Raw genomic sequence first — 27722 nt, forward strand, 5'->3', positions numbered from 1 at the left:
AATTCATATCCCTACTTCAAACTCTAACTTAAAGTCATAGAAAATAAAACACTTATATTATTTCACTAAAATTCCTGAAACGCACTTTTAAAAAGAAGAAAAAGACAAGTTGGATGTATATTTTCATTGCTCATGTTGTATTGTTGTTGGATTCAAGCCACTAAAACACAAATACATTTTTCTCTCTTTTAAACCGTGTTCAAAGCCAAACGGAAAACGATTCAGATTAAAGGAAGAAGGAAGAGGGAAGAAGGAATGACATCTTCAAGCGGTGCCAGATGCCAAGTGTGGATAGGCTGTGAGACACACCCTGAGCATCTGACTGTATTGCCTTGCCAGTGAAGGAAAACGCTGCCTGCTGAGAGTCATAATGGCTGGCATTGGCCATTTGGCCTTGGCAATGGCAATGGCAATGGCGAAAGGTAAAAAGGGCAAGCCTTTTTTTGTTTTCTAACTTTGTCAGCTTCAGGAGTGGAGTCAGATGGCAACCAGTCTCACAGTCTGTGGTCTCGTGCCCCAACCTAACAAGATGAACACAAACTCCCACAGAAAGGGCAGTCGTGAATTTAAGGCAGACTCTAAATCTCTGCAAATCGCGATCTTGATTTCCAAAACTCCATTGCCGAACACAGAAACTATTATATTCCCTTCCCTGGTTATCATTTATGGCCTTTCCTTTTATCTGCCGGCTGCAGCAGCATGGAATGCGTGCAGCCAAATCCCTATTAAAGCCCATCGCTTGCAGCGCAGCGCTGTTGGTTTTCAAGTAGAGAAGAGAAAGAAGGCAGAGGGGAGAGGAAGGAGAGGGCGGTGCAGAAACCTGGAAAGCTGGGATTCTTTTTTTTTTTTTTTTAAATCTTAATCTGTGCTTGATTGTTTGGTGTCAGCTTCCTTATTCTCTGGGGATTTCTTCTCGCCTTCGAAGTCTCAGCTTTTCCCTTCTTGTCTATCCGTGTTGGCATGGAGTCATCGGATCGGCATGAGGAGGTCATCAAGTTCCAGCAAGCCCTGGGCCTGCCCCCGACGCATGAGGGAGATCCGAGCCCGGATGTATCAGAAAGCAGGGATGTTTTGCCTTCCGCCGCGGTGGCGGCGGAGAAGGATGGCCAAAGGAAGCAACTTGCGCCGAAGCGGAGCTCCAACAAGGATCGGCACACCAAGGTCGAGGGCCGGGGGAGAAGGGTCCGGATGCCCGCGCTCTGCGCCGCTCGGATCTTCCAGCTTACCAGAGAATTAGGGCACAAGTCCGACGGGGAGACTATACAGTGGCTCCTCCAGCAGGCGGAGCCCTCCATTATCGCTTCCACCGGCACAGGTACAATCCCTGCCTCCGCACTCGCCTCCGCCGGTTCTATCTCCCGCCCTGCCGCCCCCACGGCCGCTACAAGGATCCACCCCAAGCTCGATGAGTTAGGACAGGGAGCTGCGGCCGCCCCTTGGACCATGCTGGGGTCTGCTAACTTTGCCCGGCCCCCCCTTCCAGGGTTGCTGCTGCCTCATGGTGTCCTCGAATCCGGACTGTTCCACTCTGGGCCACCGCCGGCAGCGGAGTCAAGTTCCAGACTTGGGACTGCGGCCAGCAGCAATGGCTCTTCGATGAGCGGATTCGTACAGAAATCGGGGGTGCATGGCCTGGATTTGACTGGCAATGACATGAGCACAATGAGCTTTGTGTCGATGCTAACCGCGCATGGGCAGCAGGTGCCCGGGTTAGAGCTCGGCCTCTCCCAGGAGGGGCATGTTGGAATGATCAACCCACAGACCTTGAACCAGTTCTACTCGCAAATTGGGCATATAAGTGGTGCAGCTGGTTCTGGTGAGAGCGAGCAATTTTGCAACCGCCAGCAGCAGCAGGCCTTCTCTGCCAGCGACGATTTGTGCGAGTCAAAATAGGCTCTAGAGGACCTCAACCTAGATCTGATGATCAAACAGAATGAAACATGCAATGTTTAGCCAGTGAGAGTAGCAAATATTCTATGTTTCTTGATTAGTTGGTTTATTTCGTCTGCGTGACTTCGATTTGTATTAAGAAGAGCAATGACACAGGGGTTATTCAGTCACCATAGAACTGGCTGATTGGTTCTTCCCTCTGCCTTTTCCTTAGTCTGCAATCTTCATTTGCATATTCATAATTCCGGTATACTTGCTATGTTTTAGTTCATGCAAATAGTTTCTTCTCCGGTATCAGATTCCAACTCTAATGACTTTTTGATGTCAGCGTGCAGGTCTAGAGGCAGAGCCAGATATTTGGGCATGCAGCTTATTGAGTCATTTAAATCTAGTTCTGTAAGTCGAGTTTTATCTTGTTCAACGATATATATGTTGTGAGTGCCTTATTCAGTTGTTCTATAAAAAGAGTAGCCCGGTGCATGAAACTCCTATTATGCGGGGTTCCGGAGAAGGATCCATTGTACGCAACCTTACCTTGCTTTTTGCAAGAGACGAAACAGGATTCGAACCCGTGACTTTTTGGTCACAAAGCAACAGCTTTTCCATGATTCAGTTGTTCTATAAGAAAAAAAAAATTGAAATGATGCTTTGTTTATTTATTCTGTTAATGTGATCTTCTATGGAAAGATGGATATTGATTAATGACATTCTTTACTAATTGAATTACTTTGAGCATAGACGAACGGATTACCACTTCATGCTTCAAATATGAAATGAATGTTAGTAAAAATTTTGATTATGAAATGCATTGATTACTAATATTATCAAAATAATAATATTAAAATTTTCCCTTATCTGTATTTGCTATGCAATTTGTTACAATTTTTGTCCTTGTATTATGGAGCTCGTAAAATTGAAAATCTTAATATTGATTGTCAGACCAAATGTTAAATTGTGATGATGTTGAAAAAAGTGGGACGATGAGTAGAAATCTTGCAATGTGAGAACAAGGCTTTTAACAACTCTTAAGAGGGAATGGGGTTATTAACTTGTCACCCTTCAAGATAGTTGCATGAGCAGACACCAATATACCCTACATGAGCAACATATAGATATATAAAACAGTAGTAACAATATGAATAGGTTGAAGCATGATTAGTCAAATTGTATAATGAATATATCACAAGATAAATTATACCATAGCATAGTAGCACAATAATACATACTCAGACAAAACTCAACAATACTAATAAAAACTATTCAACTATATTATTTCACACAAATCAAACCAGTGGCATAATAAACCATAACTCAATTTGAATTAATCAGTGGAATATCATCTTAGGGTTAGACTACAACCATAATTGACCTTAGTGTAAAGGGCTATAATTATAGTATTGAACTCTGGTGATTTAAATCTAGATAAAAAGCAAATACTTTGAATGGGACTAATAGATGATAGCCTCCACCTTAACACTAGTTATTTCAAGCTTATTTTCAATATTTCAACTCTTACCTTGTAGATAAGAATTGCTGTCTATAACTTCTAATTAAATCCCACAACCAGCAGTCTCTCCTTCTGCCTTTCTTCGTATTCTTTCCATTTTCTTCCTTCTAATTTTTTCTTCTTCTCCATTTTTCTCTTTTCTTCATTCTTTCTTTTCCTTCCTTTTTCTTTTTTACTTTCCCTTCCTTCTATTGAGCTTATCCTCATTTCTCTCTCTCTCTTTTTTTTTTCTTATTCACAATATTTTTCTATTTCTTTTATTACAAAGGATAGAGCTCCTTAGCTAGCTACCACTGGCCTTTGATTGAAACCACATTAGCCTTGAAAAGGCTTGCTGCTCTCTGTCGTTTGTAGGATTGTGTGAATGTGGTGCTCATCGGCAAAAAGGGAAGGATGAATAGATGGAGCCTATAAATTAAAACTTTCTTGCAAGATACGAAGACAATCAAATTTGTTTGTATTGCATGAGGTGCTTGTGTGTGTATGGTTGTTCATGTCAAATATGTAGTGGAAATATAAGAATACAAATAAAACCCATATCCTGCTTCTAATCCACGACATATAACTCGTCAATGAGACCCTATAAAGATTTCAATAATCGAGTCCCTTCATGAGAAGTAATGAGATAACCCTCTTACAATGCCTCCTAAGTTGTGTTTTCAATACAACTCTCCTCTTAAATATAAATGATGAAATGTAACATAAGCAAAAGAAATTACCAAAAGCTTGAGTTGATGCCTTTAGCCTTGTCCAAGTCCTTCAAGACCTTTGAGTAGTGTAGACACTTGTATGGAGGAGTTTAGGAGTTTTAAGTTCATTTCCATGGAACCATGCTAGCCCAAAGCTCTTGAAAAGCTTTTATAGAAAGTCCTCTAATGGCTCTATTTTGTATGCTTGTAGTCGAGAGGAAAGCCTCAAATTAACGGCTTAAGCAATAGTACTAATTGTGTAGCCAACGACTAATTGAGTAGTTGATTGGGAATTTCTTCCAAGGACTGACTTATGCTTCAAGTTGATTGGATCCTTTCAATCGACATGCTCGAATAGAAATATTACATTCTTCAAAGCTTGTTAATCGTGTTGAAATCAATCCTCTAATGACTAATCTCAGCACGATTAGTATGTTCGCGCCTCTAGTGATATCCACACAAGAACAATTGCTACCCGTCTCACGAGCACAATTAGAGAATCACGATATATTACCCATAGTAATAGCTACCATGCATATATATAAGTTTAGATAAAACCCTAACTTTCAGGGTTTTCTTATCAGATAAGACATGTTCGCAACCACCAAGTCTTATCTAATAAGACTTTATAAAACGTGGCCATATCTTACCTAATAAGACTAAAATAAAATGTGGCCAAGTCTTATCTAATAAGATTTTATCTAATAATGTGGTCAAATCTTATCTACTAAGATATTATCTAATAATGTGAGCTTCATTTGATTTTGGTTTATTTGAAAAACCCAAATAAATATTAGATTAACCATTTAATCTAATAACTTTAAGATCTAATTCGATTAACCTAGTAATCCAATAAGATTAACGTGAGACTTTGATTGTATTCTCAACCGGTTTGACCGTGTCCTCTTTCACCACTCACCTGTTGGGTCTATCTCTTGTCGGTTTGTCTTAGAGTTCACCTCACTTCAAGCCTTCATTACCTTAGATACACTAAATTATCCAAGCTTACTCTAATGTGCCCTCCTTCTCACTTGGCCTACCAAGTTTACGCCGGTACAAGCAATCAAGCTATTAGGCCAACAACCACTTTGTGTTGTGCGTACCTATGCTCCCCCAAATACACCAAACTCACTAAGCTTGCTCCTTTCCATCTTTTGCCTTGCTTCAAAATTCATCTCGTTATGTTACGGACTTCTGAGCTATTGAGTACAAATCATTCAAACAAATTGACTCTATCAAGCTCTGCAAGCTCCATTTGCACTCAATAATGACTAAAACAATAACATTGGTAAAGTGATTTGCTTGAAAGAGAGGATGAAAATTATGTGGTAGAATGTGGAAAAGCAACTTTTAATTTGTAACTTTAGTTTTCCAATAGAACTTGAATTACTCAATTAGAAAAGGTACACAACCCTTGTATCTAGTTGAATCTTTGACTTTTACCAAGTCTCAAGATTAGAATTTAGAATTACTTAAAGAAGACGCGCAACTCTGGTACTATATCTAGTGGAATCTATGGCTATACCAATTAACTCTTGGTTAGGTTGTTGTTGTTGGATGCTACTCGGAATTCCGTTCTGCTTCCCGTGTACAAAAATTTGTACAAGCACAAAACTTTCCTAACAACCTATGTGTTCCTCATGAGTTAAACTTGAATTGGAAACGGAACTTAACATTTTTACTTCAAGTTCAACTCATGTGTTCTTCAGTAGTTAAAACTTAGATTGCAAACGATACTTAACATTATTAATCCAAGCTCATCTCATGTTACAGAAGTTGATTAAATATCTATTTCAAGGATTGACTTCCAGGTTAAACATGGCGAGACACTCGACCTTTTTAGGTATGAGATCATCCATCACTTTCTAGACAAAGCCTTTCAAAAAAATTGGATATTTAAACTTCTTACAGTAACCCTAGATTTAACTACAGAGACCTCAATAGAAGCACAAGATCAAAACACTAAATCGAAACACAAAAAATGAAACACGAAATCGTTAGCTTCTTGTGTTGGTATTTCAGGATCCATACAAAGAAAAACTAGTTTCGCTGCGGAATTAAGAACTAGCTATACCTTTCTTTGTAAACAAAGACCTCTTGATCTTCTGCTGTATTCCTCTCCTCCTCTTGGACGTCGTGTGGGCGACGATCTACCAAGATGAAATCCACCTGAACCACTTCTTCTCCTCCAAGAAATTCCGGCCACCAAGGAATGCCAAAATAGGAAACTTTATTCTCTTCTACTTCCCCTCCAAGCAAACCGGCCATAAGAAGATGGAGCTTGGTGTGCCGCCGGCCTTAAGAGAAGAAAACAAAGGAAGAAGGGAAAGAGAGAAGGGTCGGCCACCAAGGAATCAAAGAACCACCGGCCACCAAGGATATATAAGGTAGAGTCCCTCTTCTCTTCTTCTTCTCCTTCAAGCAACCGACCACCAATGGAATCAAAAGTGTGCCGCCGGCCCTAAGCTTTAGAAGAAAAGAGAGGAGCCGACCACCAAGGATAGAACAAGAGAGGAATCATGTAGATCATTATTTTTTTTTCTAAGGCACCATCTATCCTCTTTTATAATCCTTGGTAATGGCTAAAAAGGAAAGTTTTAAACATAATTAAAACTTTTTTTAATTCCAATCATGGCAAAAAAGGAAATTTTAATAATAATTAAAATCTCTCTCTTTTAAATTTCCTATTGTGATGGCTACAAAATGAAAGTTTTAAAATTAATCTCTCTCTTTTAAACAATGTAGAAGGCTACAAAAAAAAAAAAAAAAATTAAAACTTCTCTTTTAAATCATGGTTATAAAAAAAGAAAGTTTTGTCAAAATTAATATTTTTTTTTAAACATTATAGATAACTACAAAAAAGGAAAAATTAAAATCTTTCTTTTAAACAGATAGCTATAAAAGGAAAGATTTTAAAATTTAAAACTCTCTTTTAAAACCATGTGGATGGCTATAAAAGGAAAGATTTATTATTAAAATCTCTCTTTTAAATCCCTTGAAGGATGGTTATAAAAGGAAATATTTTTACAATTAAAATCTCGCTTTTAAATTCCTTTAAGGATGGCTATAAAAGGAAAGATTTTAAAAACTAAAACTCCCTTTTAATTCCCTTGTGGCCGACCCCTTACTTGGGCACCAAGCAAGGCTTGGCCGGCCATATCTTGGACACTAAGATGTGCTTGGGCGACCTTAACATGGACTAGAAGATGGGCTTAGGTGGATACAAGGCTTTATATATAGAGGCTACAACAGGGACCGAGAGGAGGAATTGGTTTTGGCCTCCCAATGAGCTTTGACTTCCTGTGTTCGACCCGAACACCCAACTCAAATTCATCAATAATAACTCATACCACTAAAGAGTTATTATTGAACTACCGCACCAATCCCATATTACATTATGAGCTTCTTCTTATCATGAGTGCATTAATCTCCTGTGTTTAAGATATCGAATGTCCATTAATTAAATGAGTTACTGATAACTCACTTAATTAATATCTAGCTCCAAGAGTAGTACTACTCAACTTCATTGTCATGTCGGACTAAGTCCACCTGCAGGGTTTACATGACAATCCTTATGAGCTCCTCAAGGTGACATCATCAACCTAGATAACTAAGACACAGTTTCCTTCTATAATCAACAACACACTATATAAATAATATTATTTCCCAACTTATCAGGCCTATTGATTTAACGAATAAATCTCACCCATTGATAAATTAAAAAAATAAATACTAAGTATATGTGCTTGTTATTATATCGGGATTAAGAGTATGCACATCCATAATAACAGAGGTTATGTTCTTTTATGCAGTCAGTATAAAAAGAAACAACCTCAAATGGTCCTGCTCAATACACACATAGTATACTAGTGTAATTTTATAGTCAAGATAAACTAATACCAAATTACACTATAACTATTCCAATGGTTTGTCCCAATCCATCTTGGTTGTGAGTTACTATTTATAATTTATAAGAAACTGATAACATGATCTTCTGTGTGACATCATACACTATGTTATCTACAATATAAATTAAATGGACAACTGCATTTTACTAAATGCAGACATTTAACCAATGTGATTTTTATTTCAAAATAAATGTTTATACAAAAAGTTAGGTTTTTAGTATACATCCTAACAGTTGTAGCAAGATGTGTTGTGCCCAAAGGATGTCAACATATCTCAACAATGACATGATATTATACACTTTGGGCCTAGACCCTTATGGTTTTGCTCTTGGGTTCTCCCCAAAAGGCCTTAATACCAATGGAGATATTATCTATCCTTTTAACCCATGATCTTTACCAAATCTTTCCAACGTGGGACTTTGATTGAAACCCCAACAATCCTCCCCTCAAACGAAAGACCATAATTACTCTTATGGTCTGGGTCCCCTCGTGAGCATTCAATCACCTTGACCTGTTTCAGGCCTTCCCGTAAGCAGTTAGATCCAGTCAATCTTGACCTGCTTCAGGCCTATCCGCGAGCATCTGGTCACCCTGACCTGCTCCAGGCCTCCCCGCAAGCATCTACTTACCTTGACCTACTCCGAACTCCCTACGAACATTCGGTCACCCTGACCTACTTCGAGCCTCCCAGTGAGCATTCAGTCATCCTGACCTGCTCTAGGCATCCTTGCAAGCATCCGATCATCCTGACCTACTCCGGGCCCACCCTCAACTTCGTTCAAGGCCGCCCCACATGGCATCTGGTTTGGACCATGGCTCTGATACCATTTGTTGTACCCAAATGATGTCAACATATCTCCATAATGTCATGATATTATCCACTTTGGACCTAGACCCTCATGACTTTGCTCTTAAGCTCTCCCCAAAAGGTCTCATACCAATGAAGATATCATCCATCTTTTTAACCCCATAATCTTTACCAAATCTTTCCAACGTGGGACTTTGATTGAACCCCAACAAGATGACTACAAATATCACACACTACTGGTGGAAGCAAGGTTTAAAATTTCAACATGTGCCGAGGTTTCGGTCTCAGACCGGAACGATATGGTTTCGGTATCGTATCGTTTCGTGTCAATACAGTTTCGGTATTTTTTTTATTTATCTATAGTAATTATAAGATAAATATGTTTATTGTGTATATAAAAATAAATTATATATTGATTTATTATAAGTTCTCAATTATTGAATAATTTAATATTTAGAAAAATTACTTAAAAATAGTTTTATTTAAATAGAATTGATATATCAATAATTCAAATTAAAATGAAAGTATCTATAATAATAATAATAATAATAATAATAATAATAATAATAATAATAATAATAATAAGTATATAAATTAATATAAGATATTACTTTATATTAATAATAATTATATAAATTAATTATTTATTCATTTAATTAATTATTAATTAAATAATATATATTTTAAATAGTAAAAAAATCAAGTAAAAAAATTAAAAAAAAATATCAGTATATAAATATAATTTATTAGATTTTTTAAAATTTTTTTAGATTTTTTTTAAAAAAAATTAAATGAAATTTAAAATAATAAAAAATATATTAGAATATAAATAAGAATTATTATATATTTTTTAAAATTTTTAAATAAAATTTAAAACAATATTTTTTCAGAATATTAATTAATAAAATTTATTTAATTTATTTTAATTTTAAATATATTTTTTATATATTTTATTAGGATAATTTAATTAGGGTTTATAAAAGCCTCTTTGAAATATCACACATCCTCCTTAGGAATTGTTTAAATTAATTTAATAAAATAAATAATTATTAAAAAAAGAAAAAAAAAAACCTGCGTACGTCCGACGACGCTAGAAGCGTCGTCGGACGCCTCCGGTGGCGCTGGAAGGGTCGTCGGAAGTGTCCGGCGACCCTGCCGGACGCCTTCAGTGCCGAAGGCGTCACACACAACGCCTTCAGTGCCGAAGGCGTCACGCACGACGCCTTCAGTGCCAAAGGCGTCGCGGGACGCCGCTGGAGTCGTCCCGCGTCTCCTCCGGCGTCGCCGAGACGGGGACGACTCTCGTGCCGGTTTCGGCCGTCCGGCGGAACGGTAAAAACCGTAGACAGTATTTCATACCCTAGGTCGAAGTATGCAATTGATATCAACCCCTAAAGGCGAAGTTGCATAAACAGGAACAAATTAACATCAAGGTATTATATTCGCTTTTAACATTAAACTTTATTTATATGAATTTGTATCTATGTCAGACATTTAGCTTGATAGACAACGAGGAAGTAATATCTTTTTTACTTTCCTCCAAAACTTGAAAAGGAATTTGACAAAGGAAGTTTCTTGGTATTTTTCTTTCTGAAATAAGGCATGTGGTTCGATTATAAAATAAGTCTACATACAAAGAAGTAGGAAAGAATATGTATAGCAGCATTAGTATTTACAATGGGTGAGAAAACGATTTTTATAATGTGTACTGCCAACTATGAAAAAGATTACAGTATGAAAAGATCAACTCTAAAGTGATGCTAACTACATAAACAAAGTATTTATGTTAATGAGTTAATGATTAATTAATTAACATTGAGTTATTGAACAAACTTCATTGATTTACTAATTGCAATATGACTTTCCAATAGTCGATGTGAAATGTAATATCTTACTTTAGTTTGGGGATGGCACCATGAACTTCATAGTTAAAAGCTTAATGCACTTTACATGTAGTCAAAAGTTAAACTTCATCTAACACTGGCATCACTTTTTTATGGCTTCTAATATGTACTAGAAATCCACTGTAGAGTCTCCATTGTTATTATTTCACACTCAAAATATCAACTAATAATAGTTATATCAAAAGACAACTATCCACATCAATGAATTTTATAATGTCTTAATGAGATGTGGATACCACAATACAACAACAACAACAACAACCAAGCCTTTTCCCACTAGGTGGGGTCGGCTGTATGAATCCTTTTACGCCATTGAGCTCTATCTCCTATTATATCATCATCTATATTTAAATAAATTTTATCTTGTTTTATTGTTGCTAACCAAGTCTTTTTTGGTCTTCCTCTTCCTCGTTTGATATGCATGTTTATCATAGTTTCACATCGCCTAACTTGAGCATTTATTGGTCGTCTAAGTACATGTCCGTACCATCTTAAACGTGTCTCTCGAAGTTTTTCCTCAATAGATGCAACTCCGACTTTCTCTCTAATACTCTCATTTCTTATTTTGTCTATCTTCGTATGCCCACACATCCACCTTAACATCCTCATCTCTGCAACTCTCATCTTCTGCTCGTGTGCTCGAGTCATAGCCCAACATTCAGCTCCATTAACATAGCAGGTCTAACTGCGATTTTATAGAACTTACCTTTAAGTTTAAGAGGTACTTTACGGTCACATAAAACACTCGACGCTCCCCTCCATTTCACCCATCCTGCTTGTATTCTATGTAAGACATCTCTCTCAATCCCTCCATCATTTTGTAAAAATGATCCTAAATATTTAAATCGCTCGGTTCCAGGCAACTCGTCCTCTCCTATCTTAACAATTGTTTCATTACTTCTAATATTGCTAAACTTAAATTCCATATATTCTGTCTTTAATCTACTAACCTTAAAACCTTTCCCTTCTAGTGTTTCCCTCCAAGATTCTAGCTTAGCATTTACTCCTTCACGTGTCTCATCTACCAAAATAATATCATCTGAAAACAACATGCACCACGGTATTGTGTCTTGAATGTGTGCAGTGAGTTCGTCCATAATTAGTGTAAAAAGATAGGGACTTAGAGCTGATCCTTGATGTAACCCTATCTTTATTGGAAATGCTTCAGTTACTCCGTCTGAAGTCTTTACTCTGGTCGTTACATCCTCATACATATCCTTAATTAGTTCAATATATGTTACGCTAACACCTCTCTTTTCTAAAATTCGCCATATAATTTCTCTTGGGACTCTATCATATGCTTTTTCTAAGTCAATGAATACCATGTGTAGATCTTGTTTTTGCTCCCGATATTTTTCAATTAATTGTCTAAGAAGATGTATAGCTTCTGTAACGCCCGAAAATTCTCAAAACTATTTTAGAATTATTCTAAGATTTTTCTGGAATTTTTAGATATTTTTCCGGAAAAATCCGAGTATCGGAAGTAGCAAAAATAATTAGAACCGTAAAATAGCTTAGGCGGGAATCGAACCCGAGACCTATGGTTTACGGATAAAATTAGTAACCGGTGAACCCGTGCTGAAAGAAAGGAGAACCAAATATATTTATATTAGAGTTGGGTTCATTAAACCACTTAATATAAATAATAAACTTAAGTTGGAGTTGGGTTATTTTTATTTTGGTTCGGCACCTTCTCCTCTCAAACCCTCACGCCGGCGCCCCTCTTCTTCTCCCCTTCCTCACGCACGGCACACCAAGCCCAAGGTCCATCGGTTCACCTTCCGGCGACGACTCCAACACGAAAGAGGTTCTTCTCCGCGAGAGGAACGCGAAGACGTGATCGGATCGTCGAGAGGATCATCTCCACCGGAACTCTAGCGAATAGAATCGTAAGAAATTACGATCAAGAGGTAAGAAACCCCTCACCTGCGGTATAATAGCTCCGTTTGGTTTCATACGCATTAGTTTTAGCTATATGCAGGTTTTCCGGCACATAGGGTATGTTTAAACCCTCCTCGAGGATTTAGGGATCTAGTTGAACACCTCTAGACGGGCCGGACACGTTGTCTCCTTTAGTTGGAGATTCTAGACGTTGTCGGGTGCCTAGAGGTGATCTCCCTATTAGAGGAGAGAGTTGGAGCACACCAAGTGTTCGGTAAAATGTTAGTGTAGCTAAATACCACCTCAGTTATGTTTAATAGCTCAGTTAAATGCATTAGAGGTATTTAAACCAGCACATTAGTTTAGTTCAGTTTTATGGGACTACGGTCCAATGGGTGGGCTCCCACAGTCGCCTCTAGGTTCAGATAACCTAGCTCTAGGTTCAGATAACCTAGAAACAGCATGTTATATCAGTTAGCTATAGATATCAGTATTTTATTTTCAGTGGCACTGTACTGGATTAGATATCCATTGGGTTGGACTCCCACAGTCGTCCCTAGGTTCAGATAGCCTAGACAACCCTGCTAAATTCGGGACTTGCAACCCCGGGTCTAGTAGGGATGCGCGCACAGCAAGTACAGTTGCCGGGCCCAACAGCATGTTTAGTATTTTCACTTATTATGTATTAGATTTCAAAACTCAAAATCAATTATGCTAGTTGAGTTTGTTTCCAGTTACAGATTTAGTTCAGTTAGTTTAGCCTATATTCAGTTCAATGTTTATTTGGTTGCTTTGCCATGATCCAGTGCTTATGCCATGCTTATATGTTATGCCTTACGATTTCAGTATACCATGTCTTAGCAAGTTCAGCGCATATTTTCAAATAGCATGATTTAAAAGCATATTGCATCGAATGCATGATTTTGTGAGGTAGATGGTTTCTTACTAAACTTTAAGCTTACAGATTCTACTTTTCCTTATACTGCAGATAAAGGTAAAGGAAAGATGGACTAACAGAGGAAGCTGGAGGGCAATGCAAAGATGGTGTGTGTGGCAGGAACCAGAATCAAAGGTCCTTAGGGGACTTAGCAAGTTTAACCAATTAGAACTCTAGCAGTTTTTACTTTCATACACTTTCAATTGTTAAATGTGTTTAGTGACTTAAAATGCCATGAACCAGTGAACCTTACTCATGCTTAAGTCTAAAATTGTTATTACATGTTGTTAGAATAGTTATCATGCATGGGATAGTTGATAGGTGGAGTCTTGGCACAACCTGTGGTCAAATCGAGTTCGATTCGAATCAGAACTCGATCGGTCTCGCACCGATCGTGGCTCGGTCACATCGATCGGCCACCGACCGATCCGACAGATATAGTATGTTATCAGATTCTCATGGATCGGTCACCGACCGATCCAAGGCCATAGAGACAGTGAACTAATCGGTCTACCGACCGATTAGGGTGCTCCTGGATCGGTCAAGCCGACCGGCGCGCCAACGCATCAGACGCACGGAGGCTCACCGATCGGTCATCCGACCGATCGGTGAGGTCCCGGATCGGCCAGCATCGATCCAGCGCATGTGTTTACCAAGAAGAGAAAGTTGATCGGTCCGCCGACCGATCCGAGACTTCTACCGTAGAGGCGTCGGATCGATCCCGTGATCGATCCGACAGCCCAATCGATCTGTGGATCGATTGAAATGCCTGATTACAGCTAGCTGGCCATCCGGGAGGCATAGGTTGTCTCCCCTAGCAAGTGTACAACTCCTAGGTACACCCAGAGCCTTAAGTTTTGATCAGTTTAGTAGAAAAATTTTAATTAGCCTAGCTTTCCGCACAGTATAGTTTAACAATAACTGTAGCGATTCGCCTTACAGTCTAGTAGTAGAAGGCGGGTTGTTACAGAGTGGTATCAGAGCAGTGTTCCATACTTCCTACACACACATCAGCATTGTGCCTACAGCTTCCAAGTAAGAACACCTCTACTTTATTTATGCTTCTTGTTCATTATTACAGTTCATGTTTATATACCTACTGCTTGTTAGTATGTGATAGTTTAAACATGATATCAGTAGTTAGATAACTGTGATAGTGTTAGTTATACCTATGTTCTCTATGTCTTTAGAAATGGCACGAGGACGCCCAGCTAGAAGGGCACTAGCTACTGAGCCCCAGCAAGAGGCGCATGCCTGCCTCCTCCGCATCTACAAAGACTAGTGGCTCAGCATAAAGAACTAGTGAAAGAACAGGAAATAGCCACCTTAAAGGCTAATCGCCAGAATACCTCCACAGTCACCCCGAACCGAATTTGACGACTCCTGTAGTCTTAGAGGTTCCACCACCAGCCTACAGCACCAAAGACCCAGCCAGCAACTGAGCCAAGAAAGGAAGCTTATCCGATCCATGGCGCGAGTCAAGCCAGAGAACTTCTCAGCGCTAGTGAACCATGGGATGCACAAGCCCTGGTTCAAAACACCGGAGAGCACGATGGAGCTTCGGGCCCGAACACGAGAAGGTGAAGTGTGCCTCCTTCGACAGAGACGCACGACGTGGTGGTAAAGAATCGAACGGCGCCCAAAGGAACCGTATGACATGGGTGACTTTGAGAAAGAATTCTTTGAGGAGTTCTTTCATATGTGGGTACAAATCGCCATTACGACGAGTTCATCGAGTTTCGTCAACCTCTCAGCTGAGGAAGCCGTGAAGAAATTCAACAGTTGGCTCGTCTATGCCCGGAGCTAGTCAAAGGAACGAATCAGGTTGATGCTCAAGATGCTGAGGCCAGAGATAGCAATAAACGTGACTGGTGACATACATAGGCCACAAACCACAGAGGAGTTAGTGAGCAGTGCCTTGACCACAGAGCATTACCAGAACAGCATAAAGCAGCAGAAGCAAGTCTCCTCAGAGTCCAAGGGCCAAGGAAACTCTCACACTCAAAAACAGCAAGGCTACAACTCCAACTGGAAAGGGAACTCCAACAGCAAGCGCAAATCAGGGAGTGACTCAAAAGGAGGACCATCTAGCAAGCGACCCAGTTATCCAAAGTGTGCCACTTGTGGGAGATTCCACCCAGGGGTTTGTCGCAAGGGCACACGAGGATGCTTTGAATGTGGACAAGAAGGGCACATGGCCAAGCAGTGCCCGAACAAGACCGGTCTTCCTCACCACAAGCAGATCCAAGATGCAGCCACGCTACATCGATGCAGTGCTCTAGAAGGTCCACTCATCAGCCAGGGCCGATTAGAAGCCCCTCCAGCTATGGCGAACGCGAGGATCTACTCACTCACCAGAGAGGACGTAGCAAATGCCTCGACAGTCGTCACAGGTCAGATTAGCATTTTTCAGTATAGTGCTACTGTTCTATTTGATACTGGGGCAACCCATTCATATATAGCCAGGATGTTCTCCGAGAAATTAGGAATACCCCCAGAAGTACTCAGTGGTCAGTTTCTGACGGCACTACCTTCAGGAGAGGTCATGACATCGACGCACTGGCTCAGAGCAGTGCCAGTCATTATAGCAGACCGGGAACTCTTTTGTGATCTGATCCTGCTGGAAATGACTGACTACGACGTCATCCTTGGAATGGACTTCCTGATCAGATACGGTGCTTCCATAGAGTGTCGTAAACAGAAACCCAGTTCGAGTACATCTCGAGTACATCGGAGAACCAAAGAGAAAAGCCAGAAAATTTCTCTCAGCTATGAAGGCACAGAAGTTGATGGATTCGGGATGTACGGGGTACCTAGCACATGTAGTCACTACCAGCCAGGACGAGGACCAACAGCTAACAGAGGTCCGAGTTGTATGTGACTACCCAGCAGTCTTCCCTGAAGAGTTACCAGGCCTAGCACCAGACAGGGAGATTGAATTTGAGATAGAGCTCTTCCCCGGCACCAATCCTATTTCCAAAGCGCCCAACCGCATGGCTCCAGCAGAATTAACATACTCCGAGACGTGAGGACAATGCCCGGAGCGCCTAGTCACTCACCATGGGAGCGCCTGCTATTCGTGAAGAAGAAGGATGGAAGCATGCGGCTATGTATAGACTACGAGCATCGAATCAGTCACGATCAAGAATGTATCCTCTTCCCGTAATAGATGACTTGTTCGACCGCTAAAGGGAGCAGCAGTGTTCTCAAAATTGACCTCGATCGATATCACCAAGTCGAGTCAAGGAGGTGATATACCAAGACAAGATTCGTGACCGATACGGACATTACGAGTTCGTAGTCATGCCTTTTGGTGTGACAAATGCTCCAGCTACATTCATGGATCTTATGAATGGGTATTCAGGAGTATTTAGATAAGTTTGTGATTGTGTTTATCGATGACATTCTTATCTACTCAGAAACTCAGGAACACTCAGAGCACTGAAACTAGTATTGCAGACCCTTCAGCAGACCAACTATACGCCAAGTTCACGAAATGTGAGTTTTGGCTAAATCGTGTGTCCTGGGTCACGCCATCTCAAAGGATGGTATTATGGTAGATCCCAGAAAGATAGAAGCAGTAAATGGAGGAGACCTAAGAACGCCAGCGAGATCTTTCCGGGATTAGCAGGATATTACAGAAATTTGTAGAGGACTTCTCCAGATAGCCTCCCACCGACTCTCACCGGAAGAACAAGAAATTTCAAGGGATGAGGATCATGAAATTTCAATAACTCAAGAGGAGATTGACTAGCGCACCTATTCTAGGCCAGAAAATACGGACAGCTTCGATATATATAGTGACGCCTCTAAATTGGGATTAGGAGCAGTGCTGATGCAAGATGGCAAGGTAATCGCCTATGCCTCCACTCAAGGATTATGAGAAGAACTACCCTATTCATGATCTTGAGCTTGCAGCAGTAGTGTTCGCCCTCAAAATTGGAGACATTACTTGTATGGAGCTCAGTGCAGAGTGTATACAGATCAGTGAAGTACTTCTTCACACAGAAGGATCTGAATATGCGACAGCGCAGGTGGCTAGAGCTGGTCAAAGATTATGACATAGACATCCTCTACCACCCAGGGAAAGCCAATAGGGTAGCAGATGCACTTAGCAGAAAATCCAGCGCTACCTTATTATCTCTAGCAGCCATGTCACCACCCCTACAGAAGGAGATCGCGGATTTTGGTCTCGAACTCATTGTCGGACAGCTCTCTACTATGACCTTAGAGTCTACCTTGCTTGGTGATATTTTCAGTCAGCTCAGGATTAGGACCCTGAAATACAGAAAATCAAGCAAGGGCTAACAGAATCAGAAAGTAGAGAATTCAGAGTGTCCGATAGCGGAGTGTTGTATTTTGGTGATAGACTCTGTATTCCAGATCGGGAGGAGCTACGGAGATGATTTTAGATGAGGCTCACAGAACTCCCTATGCATCCAGCTCCACCAAAATGTATCAAGACCGAAGAAACGTTTTGGTGGCCCGGATGAAGCGAGACATCGCCAGATATGTTAGCATCCGCCTCACCCGCCGAGGGTCAAGGCGTAACATCACGACAGGAGGAGTTCTGCACTATACAGATCCTGAATGGAAGTGGAGGATATCTCGATGGACTTCATAGTGGGGCTACCCGAACCACGAATGGTTTTGATGCCATCCGGGTAATGACATGTTGACTAAATCAGCCCACTTTTAGCTATCAAGATATCCTACTCCATGGAGAAGCCAGCTCAGTTGTATCCGGAGATCGCCGACTACATGGAGTCCCACGAACCATCATTTCAGATAGAGACAGCAGATTCACATCACACTTCGGGAGTGCGACAATCAGATTGGGCACCAAATTGAAATTCAAGACAGATTCCATCCTCAGACGGACGACGGAGCGAGTAAATCAGGTACTCGAAGATATGCTCCGAGCGTGTGCCCTAGACTTCAAGGGAAGTTGGTGCAAATATCTGAGTTTAGCAGAATTTGCATACAACAACAGTTATCAGGCCACTATCGGCATGGCACCTTATGAGGCACTCTATGGGCGGAGGTGCAGATCACCAATCTGTTGGTATGAGAGTGGTGAACAGAAGGAACTAGAGCTTCAGACAGATCTAGTGGCAGATACCACAGCAGCCATCCAGCAGATCCGCCAGAGGATAGAGATAGCACAGAGCCGCCAGAAAAGCTATGCTGATACACGACGCAGATCCCTAGAGTTTTCAGTTGGGGATACAATTTTCCTCAGAGTAGCTCCCATGAAGGGAGTCATGCGTTTTGGGAAGAAGGGCAAGCTAGCTCCTAGATATGTGGGACCATACCTTATCACGAAAAGAGTAGGCAAGGTAGCATATGAGTTAGAGCTACCTCAGGAGATGTCAGCCGTCCACAACGTATTTCATGTCTCCATGCTGAAGAAGCATATCCCAGACGCCACCCAGGTGATTGAGCCCCAGTTGGTACAGGTCCGTGATGATCTCAGCTATGACAGTCGGCCTATTCAGATAATAGACCGAGCAGTAAAGAAATTACGGAACAAGGAAGTACCATTAGTCAAAGTCAGCTGGCAAAATCACACAGCAGCAGAGGCGACTTGGGAGACAGAGGCCAGCATGAGACAGAAGTACCCAGAATTGTTCTAAGTTCGAGGACGAACTTTTTATAAGGTAACGCCCGAAAATTCTCAAAACTATTTTAGAGTTATTCTAAGATTTTTCTGGAATTTTTAGATATTTTTCCGGAATTTTCCGAGTATCGGAAGTAGCAAAAATAATTAGAACCGTAAAATAGCTTAGGCGGGAATCGAACCCGAGACCTATGGTTTACAGATAAGATTAGTAACCGGTGAACCCAGCAGGGCCGTGCTGAAAGAAAGGAGAACCAAATATATTTATATTAGAGTTGGGTTCATTAAACCACTTAATATAAATAATAAACTTAAGTTGGAGTTGGGTTATTTTTATTTTGGTTCGGCACCTTCTCCTCTCAAACCCTCACGCCGGCGCCCCTCTTCTTCTCCCCTTCCTCACGCACGGCACACCAAGCCCAAGGTCCATCGGTTCACCTTCCGGCGACGACTCCAACACGAAAGAGGTTCTTCTCCGCGAGAGGAACGCGAAGACGTGATCGGATCGTCGAGAGGATCATCTCCACCGGAACTCTAGCGAATAGAATCGTAAGAAATTACGATCAAGAGGTAAGAAACCCCTCACCTGCGGTATAATAGCTCCGTTTGGTTTCATACGCATTAGTTTTAGCTATATGCAGGTTTTCCGGCACATAGGGTATGTTTAAACCCTCCTCGAGGATTTAGGGATCTAGTTGAACACCTCTAGACGGGCCGGACACGTTGTCTCCTTTAGTTGGAGATTCTAGACGTTGTCGGGTGCCTAGAGGTGATCTCCCTATTAGAGGAGAGAGTTGGAGCACACCAAGTGTTCGGTAAAATGTTAGTGTAGCTAAATACCACCTCAGTTATGTTTAATAGCTCAGTTAAATGCATTAGAGGCATTTAAACCATCACATTAGTTTAGTTCAGTTTTATGGGACTACGGTCCAATGGGTGGGCTCCCACAGTCGCCTCTAGGTTCAGATAACCTAGCTCTAGGTTCAGATAACCTAGAAACAGCATGTTATATCAGTTAGCTATAGATATCAGTATTTTATTTTCAGTGGCACTGTACTGGATTAGATATCCATTGGGTTGGACTCCCACAGTCGTCCCTAGGTTCAGATAGCCTAGACAACCCTGCTAAATTCGGGACTTGCAACCCCGGGTCTAGTAGGGATGCGCGCACAGCAAGTACAGTTGCCGGGCCCAACAGCATGTTTAGTATTTTCACCTATTATATATTAGATTTCAAAACTCAAAATCAATTATGCTAGTTGAGTTGGTTTCCAGTTACAGATTGAGTTTCAGTTAGTTTAGCTTATGTTCAGTTCAGTGTTTTATTGCTTGCTACGATATGATCCAGTGCTTATGCCATGCTTATATGTTATGCCTTACGATTTCAGTATACCATGTCTTAGCAAGTTCAGCGCATATTTTCAAATAGCATAATTTAAAAGCATATTGCATCGAATGCATGATTTTGTGAGGTAGATGGTTTCTTACTAAACTTTAAGCTTACAGATTCTACTTTTCCTTATACTGCAGATAAAGGTAAAGGAAAGATGGACTAACAGAGGAAGCTGGAGGGCAATGCAAAGATGGTGTGTGTGGCAGGAACCGGAATCAAAGGTCCTTAGGGGACTTAGCAAGTTTAACCAATTAGAACTCTAGCAGTTTTTACTTTCATACACTTTCAATTGTTAAATGTGTTTAGTGACTTAAAATGCCATGAACCAGTGAACCTTACAATAGCTTAAGTCTAAAATTGTTATTACATGTTGTTAGAATAGTTATCATGCATGGGATAGTTGATAGGTGGAGTCTTGGCACAACCCAGGGGCTGAAATCAGAGTTCAGATTCGAAATCAGAACTCTGATCGGTCTCAGACCGATCAGGGCCTGGCTGTGTCACTGGATCGGTCAGCCGACCGATCCAGACAGATACAGAGCTCACGGATCGGTCAGCCGACCGATCCAGTGAGACATTGGATCGGTCTACCGACCGATTAGGGTGCTCCTGGATCGGTCGGTAGACCGATCCAGCTGCGCCCAACGCATCAGACGCACGGAGGCTCACTGATCGGTCAGTCCGACCGATCAGTGAGGTCCTGGATCGGTCGGCAGACCGATCCAGGTGCGTACAGAAGCGACGGAAGAAGAGAAAGCTTTTGGATCGGTCTGCTGACCGATCCGGAGACTTCTACCGTGCCAGTATCAAGCTGGATCGATCCCGTGATCGATCCGACAGCCCAATCGATCTGTGGATCGATTGAAATGCCTGATTACAGCTAGTTGGCCATCCGGGAGGCATAGGTTGTCTCCCCTAGCAAGTGTACAACTCCTAGGTACACCCAGAGCCTTAAGTTTTGATCAGTTTAGTAGAAAATTTTTAATTAGCCTAGCTTTCCGCACAGTATAGTTTAACAATAACTGTAGCGATTCGCCTTACAGTTTAGTAGTAGAAGGCGGGTCGTTATATTGTCGATCTTCCAGGCATGAACCCAAATTGATTTTCTGTCACTGTTGTCTCCTTCCTTAATCTTTTTTCTATTACTTTTTCTCAAAGTTTCATAGTATGACTCATTAGTTTAATACCCCTATAGTTTGCACAATTTTGTACGTCTCCCTTATATACCACAATAAACTTAACTAAATATAATTAAGATTACATTTTAGTTTTCTTTCAATTTTGATGCAATTATAACTAAACTTTGTGTTAACACAGAAGTTCACTGACTAACAAGCAAAATTTATCAGTTAATTTAAATTATGATCTTATTAGTTTGAAACACTAGCACAATTCAAGTAGAAGCATAATAATCATAAAGAAATATCACAAAGAATGAGAATTAGGATGTTTTCATCATATAAAACTTATAATCTACAAAGTCTGGTTTATAATTATTATATGTACAGAGATCAACTTATCAAGTTTATACAAATTAAGATTGAAGGTCTTATACATACATATGTACATATAAAGGGTCATACACAATAATTACACTATTGTGTCTAGGATCAAAGCAATCACCATGCCTTAGACACTAAAATGTAAATATCTTGGTCACAGATATAAACCCATTTGAATAGTGAATAAGATTTGATGATTATACTTAAATATCATATTTAACTAGTAGTGTTGTTTGAACTTCAATTGGTAATTTGCTATAGTTAAACATTTAATCGAGCAATTAACTCATCTTTTATTAAATCATCAGTTTCTAGTTAAACTATTTATTTATCAAGATATTGCAACTTCACTTATCTTTAACTAAACAAGCAGAAATAGTATTCAATCATAAACTCCATCTACACTCTGATATATTAAATCTGTCACACTCTAAGTAGAGCATGAGTCGGTGTTGCCACTAGACTCATCCAAGGGGACCAAATGAAATGTCGTTATCATCTTAGGTTTAGACTGCTACCCCAATTAGTTCCCCATTCACAATATCCATGATAACATACCTTGTGGACATAAAAATTTATAATCTATATTGACGGTTCAATGATAGCCGCCACCTTAAGACGACTAAATCAATCACATGAGTTTTCAAGTTGAATTTCAATATAACAATTAACAGAAATGTATACAATATTTTCAATTATCTATTATCTCATATTGTACTCATTTAAAATACAGACAACAATTATACAAATAATTTAGAAGTGATAAGTGCTACTTTGGTCTCTTTGAATTTCTAAAATGTTTCCATTTGATCACTAATTCCTATCCAATCATGTGCTACAAGACAAATTTTATAATCAAATAAAATATATAACAGAACAAGCAAAAACCTAGGTATCCAGATGACTCTAAGATTAAGAAGGATGCTTATACTATGGGTGAACAACCATTGTCTTACCCTTTTAAAGCAAAGCATGGTACAGTTCTCTATCCATTTGTCCTTCCCTCTCTTCCTCTAGATTCCAATGAGCCTCGACTCCTTTCCTCTATTTCTTTTTCATCTTTCTAAATCTTCCTTTTCTTTTCTCTTCATTTCCAACAACCTGAATGCCTTTTACAAGTCTAGCTCTCTTACTATCTACAACCTCCCTGCTTCTATAATCTTCTCCCTTCTCTTTTGTTTTTCTACAACCCATTTCTTCTTCCTGTCTTTCCTCTTTCTTTGCTTCTTCTCTATCTATTTGCTTACTACAATATCCTTCCCAAATCATTGTCTATAGCTTCAAATCAAATTCAAAAGTCTTTCTTCTTCTCCTTTCTTTTTCCTACTATTCTTTCTTCTTCTCCCTTCATTTTCTGTTTCCTCTCTCTCTCCTCCTTTTTCCTTTTCTTTTCTTTCTTATTTTGATCCTTTCTTTCCTCTATTTTCTTCTTTTCCATCACTGACCTGTCTCTTTGATCACGTTCCTCCTTAACTGTGATGGCTGGCCTTTAGTGGAACCTCAGCTAACCATCACAGTGGTTGTTAATTCAGCGAGCTAACCTCACACAACCACCCACTCTTCCTCCATTCTCAAAAGTTCTGTGGGGTGACGACCTCTCTTAGTGGGTGTGCTGCAACAGTGGTTCAGAAAGGAGACAGGAAATTGTCATCGAAGGTGAAGGTTTGTGCATTGGGAGGTACTCATCCATTGCCAATGCAATGATTTATTTTTTAGTTGCATGCTGAGTGGAAAATAAGTATTATTTTATCAGGTAACCGATCTTCTATTCAATGGTAAATAAAAAGACAAAATGGAATAATAGATTTGATAGATCATATTTTTTTGGTAAAATTAAAATGTGATAGATCTTTTACAACTGATAGATTTAGTAATTTACCCTTGTTAAAACAATGAATTCACCTCAAGGTCTTCACCATCTATTTTATATGGTGTCAATCAGGTAACCTTGACAACTTAAAATTCAAATCTTATTTATCAAAATATTAGTTGAAGGATGTCTTTTGATTGTCCTTGTAAAAAAAGTACATGCTACTGGAAGTCAGCTTTATCCTTTTCCTTTTGTTCGACAATCTTGCATCCATCATCTAATAATAAAAAATAGCAAATCTGATCGTTGAAACTATGCACAGCTGCATGTGGACCAACTGTACTCTTTCATAATAAGCAGTCATACTTTTTAAGGTAAATTATGCTTGTGAATTATCACAACTTTTTGAGATAGTGAACTTTGAAATTTTAGAGTTTATCGTGCCCAACTATCCCGTAAAATACTTTCTTTTGTTTGGTTTTGCATCTTTGGCCTCATGAATTGACATGCCCCTGGAACTTGTTTTTGTTTCTTTCCTGTTAGAGATTTGCTTCCTGTTGATCCATCTATATTCAGTTGTTTACTACAGCCTCGTTGAGTGCCATGCTTGCACAACTTAAGATGATGATGGCACTGGTCAATGTCCAGCGATTTATTCATCCATGGATTGCCTTCGATACTCAGATAAAGGGTAAGACAAGAATATTGCATTAAGTATGTTGATTTCTTGTATTCCTTTCAATTACTGACTAATTGCATCGGTTGGAAACATTCCTCTTTGAATTATTTTTCACTTGTTGGTTATTGGCCCTCTCGATTTTTCATTCATAGGTATCTAATTATCATGATTTATAGGAGATCATGTGTATTTAACTTCAGTAATCTGGTGTTTTTAACTTCGAAAGTAAACATTTGAATTGTTATGGACAAGTAAATACAAATGAACTCCATGCAAAACTCCATTTGTTCTTCCTTGATGGAATTTTCATCTTCTTCAGACTTTGAAACTCATGTAGAATGTATTTCAATAGTAGCAAAGCATCTCATCCATGGAATGTACTCCAAAAATGTTAATTACCAGTACATTTATTTGCAAAATTGTTGTGATGACGCAATGTTTCAACACTAGACTGACGTCAAACTGGTAAAGGAATTAGGTCATAGTGACAATTTAAATCTAGAAAATAGAGAAGACTAACTGAAAAAAATTTCAGGTACCAAAGGAGCTCTTTATCAGCTAAGATTGAAAGTGCATATTGAAAAGTTCATGCTTCAAGTGAACGGTATGAGAACCTTTTAGTAAACAAACCATGAACTGTCTATCTTTGTAGTTATTGTTTCAGTGAGCTAATTTGTCCATAAAACCACTTCAAATTTGCTTCCTTTCATATTTTTGTTCTGTTATTCTTGGATCTAAAACTGTGCATGAAATGTTCTCTTTGCTACTTATCGATTTCAGAACAGCCTCACTTTCTAGCTGAAGAGAAAACAGTGTTTCTTATTCCGATCATAGTTCTAATTCATTTGTAAATTTATCTCTAACTTTCCTTCCAACTATGGCATCAAATAATATCACGGTATCATTTAGAGTTAATTATGATTTATAACATGTCAATTAAGATCACTTTAAATTTGCTTATAGCGATTTACTAGTCCTGGCATCTCTATTTCTTTGATGTACAATATATCAGGATTGAGGTGCAGGATTGATGTGCAAAGGATAACTTTTAATTAGGGTTTTCAATTTGGTTGCCGACGACATGGAGCTCCGATCAGGTTTATTTTTCATGTTTGATAAAGCGGTTAGCAGAACGGATCCTACGTAGGTAAAATTTCTCACTGATCTTCGTGTAAATCACATGTAAAAGAAGCCTAATTTATGTTTGCAAGATGTAACAAATGGGGGAATATCATGTGTTCGATCAAATTGATCGACAATCAAGGGTTCACTAAATGGTTAGGGTGGATCCACCTAGATGATTTGGTAATATAAAGAACTTATTGTCCATCCCCATCTTGATTTATTCACTCATCTTCACCTGCATAGCATTTACGATAGGCGTTCTTCCCATAATTGCCCTTGCAGCTAATTCTTACACGAAATCGCAAAGCTAAAGTCGACTCCTCCCAATCTTCAACTCCAAGTCCTAGCAGTTTAGCTAAATTAACTTGGCTGACATTCCAAATTTAGTCATTTGAAGATGGCAAAGGCTTCAACCAAGTAGGAAGGAGCTCAACTTGGAGCTTTTGTCTATTTACGAAGAAGTTGTTCAATTTTGGGATCATCAGTTTTAGCTTAATCCGTGGCAGTTAACATGAGGTGAAAAGGAGGTACTGAAGGCCCATATCGAATTAATGGATGAGCTAAGAGGTAGCTATATATGAGGTTGATGAGTAGAAAGGCATTCAAGGAGCATGTAAAGATAGAGAGGAAAAATATAAATATTCAAGAAGTTAAGATGAGATAGGATTAAGGGTACAAATGAACCGAACCAAATTAAATAATATAAAAATATTAATATCCAAGTTCGAGTTCAAAAAATATGAGTGCCATTCGATCGATGCAAAGTTCGAAATTACAAATAATTTTGGCTTGAGTTCGGTTTGAAATGGAATTCGAGCTTGATTTGTTTCAAATTGTTTAAACCTTGATTCAAGTAGAATTAAACTATACTTCAAAAATGACTTAAATTTGAGTTCAGATCGTGTTATTTAAATCTTAATTTAAGCATATTCAAACCAAAGTTGTGTACAATATAATAAAAATAAATAGAGTCAATTTAACAATTTAGCTTGTCAGTGGCTCGTGAACAATTGAACGGAATATTATATATTCAAATTTGAATAAAAAATTATTGTGCATATTTGAGTTCGAACCAAATTCAATAATTTTGATTCAAATATTGTTTTAGTTGGCTCAAAAAGCTTATGAGTTTCATTCGTTTGCAACCCTACATAGAATGATGGGGAGTAGTGGGAAGTAGGATGTGGCTTGAAGTCGTAACTCATTTCACCTTGGAGATTCATGAGTAGGTCTAAAATATTTTCCAAGTTTTAAATAGAGACACATGGCCGAAACACATATTCATCAAAGGATATCCATATATTCAGATCCTTGATGTCTTTGCGAGTGATTCAAATGCATTGATGTATTGAATCGCAAATGACTTTCAGGGAAGTGGTGCCTCAAAGGTGTGCTCGGATACTGCTTATGCGATTGCTAGTTTTGTGGAGCTTAGTCAAAGTTTTTAAAGCTTATTTTATGGGTTGTACTAGGATCTATTGATGTGCAGATAGATTGATGGCATCTAAGGGTTGGGACAAGCCGCTCTCAATGTTTGTGAAGAGGTTCGTTAAGATGCTAAGACAGGTATGCGACTCTTATCTAGCTATTTTGATGACTGCTTTCGAATTTCATTGAAACGATGCAAATTTCTGCACTCTCCATTTGTAAATTCATCTCATTATTACGACGACATGCTTCAAATGCAAGTAAATATGAAACTAATAAGACAATGCAAGAGAAGATGGAAGAGTTGGAACTGAGAAAGAATGAGGAGCCAAGGAGGTTTCATCAAGGGAAAGAAGATGGCATCAAAGAGGTTAAAGGAGATATCCAACAGTCAAAGGTGTTTATGAAAATCAAGGTTAGAATTTACTTCCCAAGACGCAACCAATTCTGTTTGTGATGTATAAGAGGGATCATGCACATGATTCAAATAAATGTATCAACTTGAGGAAGTTTAGGGGGTATTCAAATTGTATGTATGCAAATGAATGTATTCAAATCGAAGAGTTGATCAAGGGATATTTGAGGAAGTTTATGGGGCCTAAAAGGGAAGATATTTACTAGAGGAGCAAGGGAATCCCAAG

General features: G+C 39.3%; 1 protein-coding gene across 7 annotated transcripts; it reads left to right on the top strand.

Annotated features, from left to right (window-relative positions):
- Nucleotides 1-188: 188 nt before the first annotated feature.
- On the top strand, nt 189-27722 carry LOC122023917 (transcription factor TCP20-like). 7 transcript variants are annotated; one of them, XM_042582347.1, is made up of 5 exons: nt 189-1956; nt 2047-2137; nt 2226-2286; nt 24426-24540; nt 25064-27722. In XM_042582347.1, exon 1 carries the CDS (start codon nt 961-963, stop codon nt 1891-1893), a length of 933 nt encoding a protein of 310 aa, XP_042438281.1. In that variant the 5' UTR covers nt 189-960; the 3' UTR covers nt 1894-1956; nt 2047-2137; nt 2226-2286; nt 24426-24540; nt 25064-27722. The 7 variants fall into 7 exon arrangements, with proteins under 7 accessions (XP_042438281.1, XP_042438280.1, XP_042438275.1 ...); XM_042582341.1 differs by having other exon boundaries at nt 190-2137; nt 2219-2286; nt 25064-27721; XM_042582343.1 differs by having other exon boundaries at nt 190-2137; nt 2219-2286; nt 24439-24540; nt 25064-27721.

This window comes from Zingiber officinale, chromosome 9B (assembly GCF_018446385.1).
Source record: "Zingiber officinale cultivar Zhangliang chromosome 9B, Zo_v1.1, whole genome shotgun sequence".
Lineage (NCBI taxonomy): Eukaryota > Viridiplantae > Streptophyta > Magnoliopsida > Zingiberales > Zingiberaceae > Zingiber > Zingiber officinale.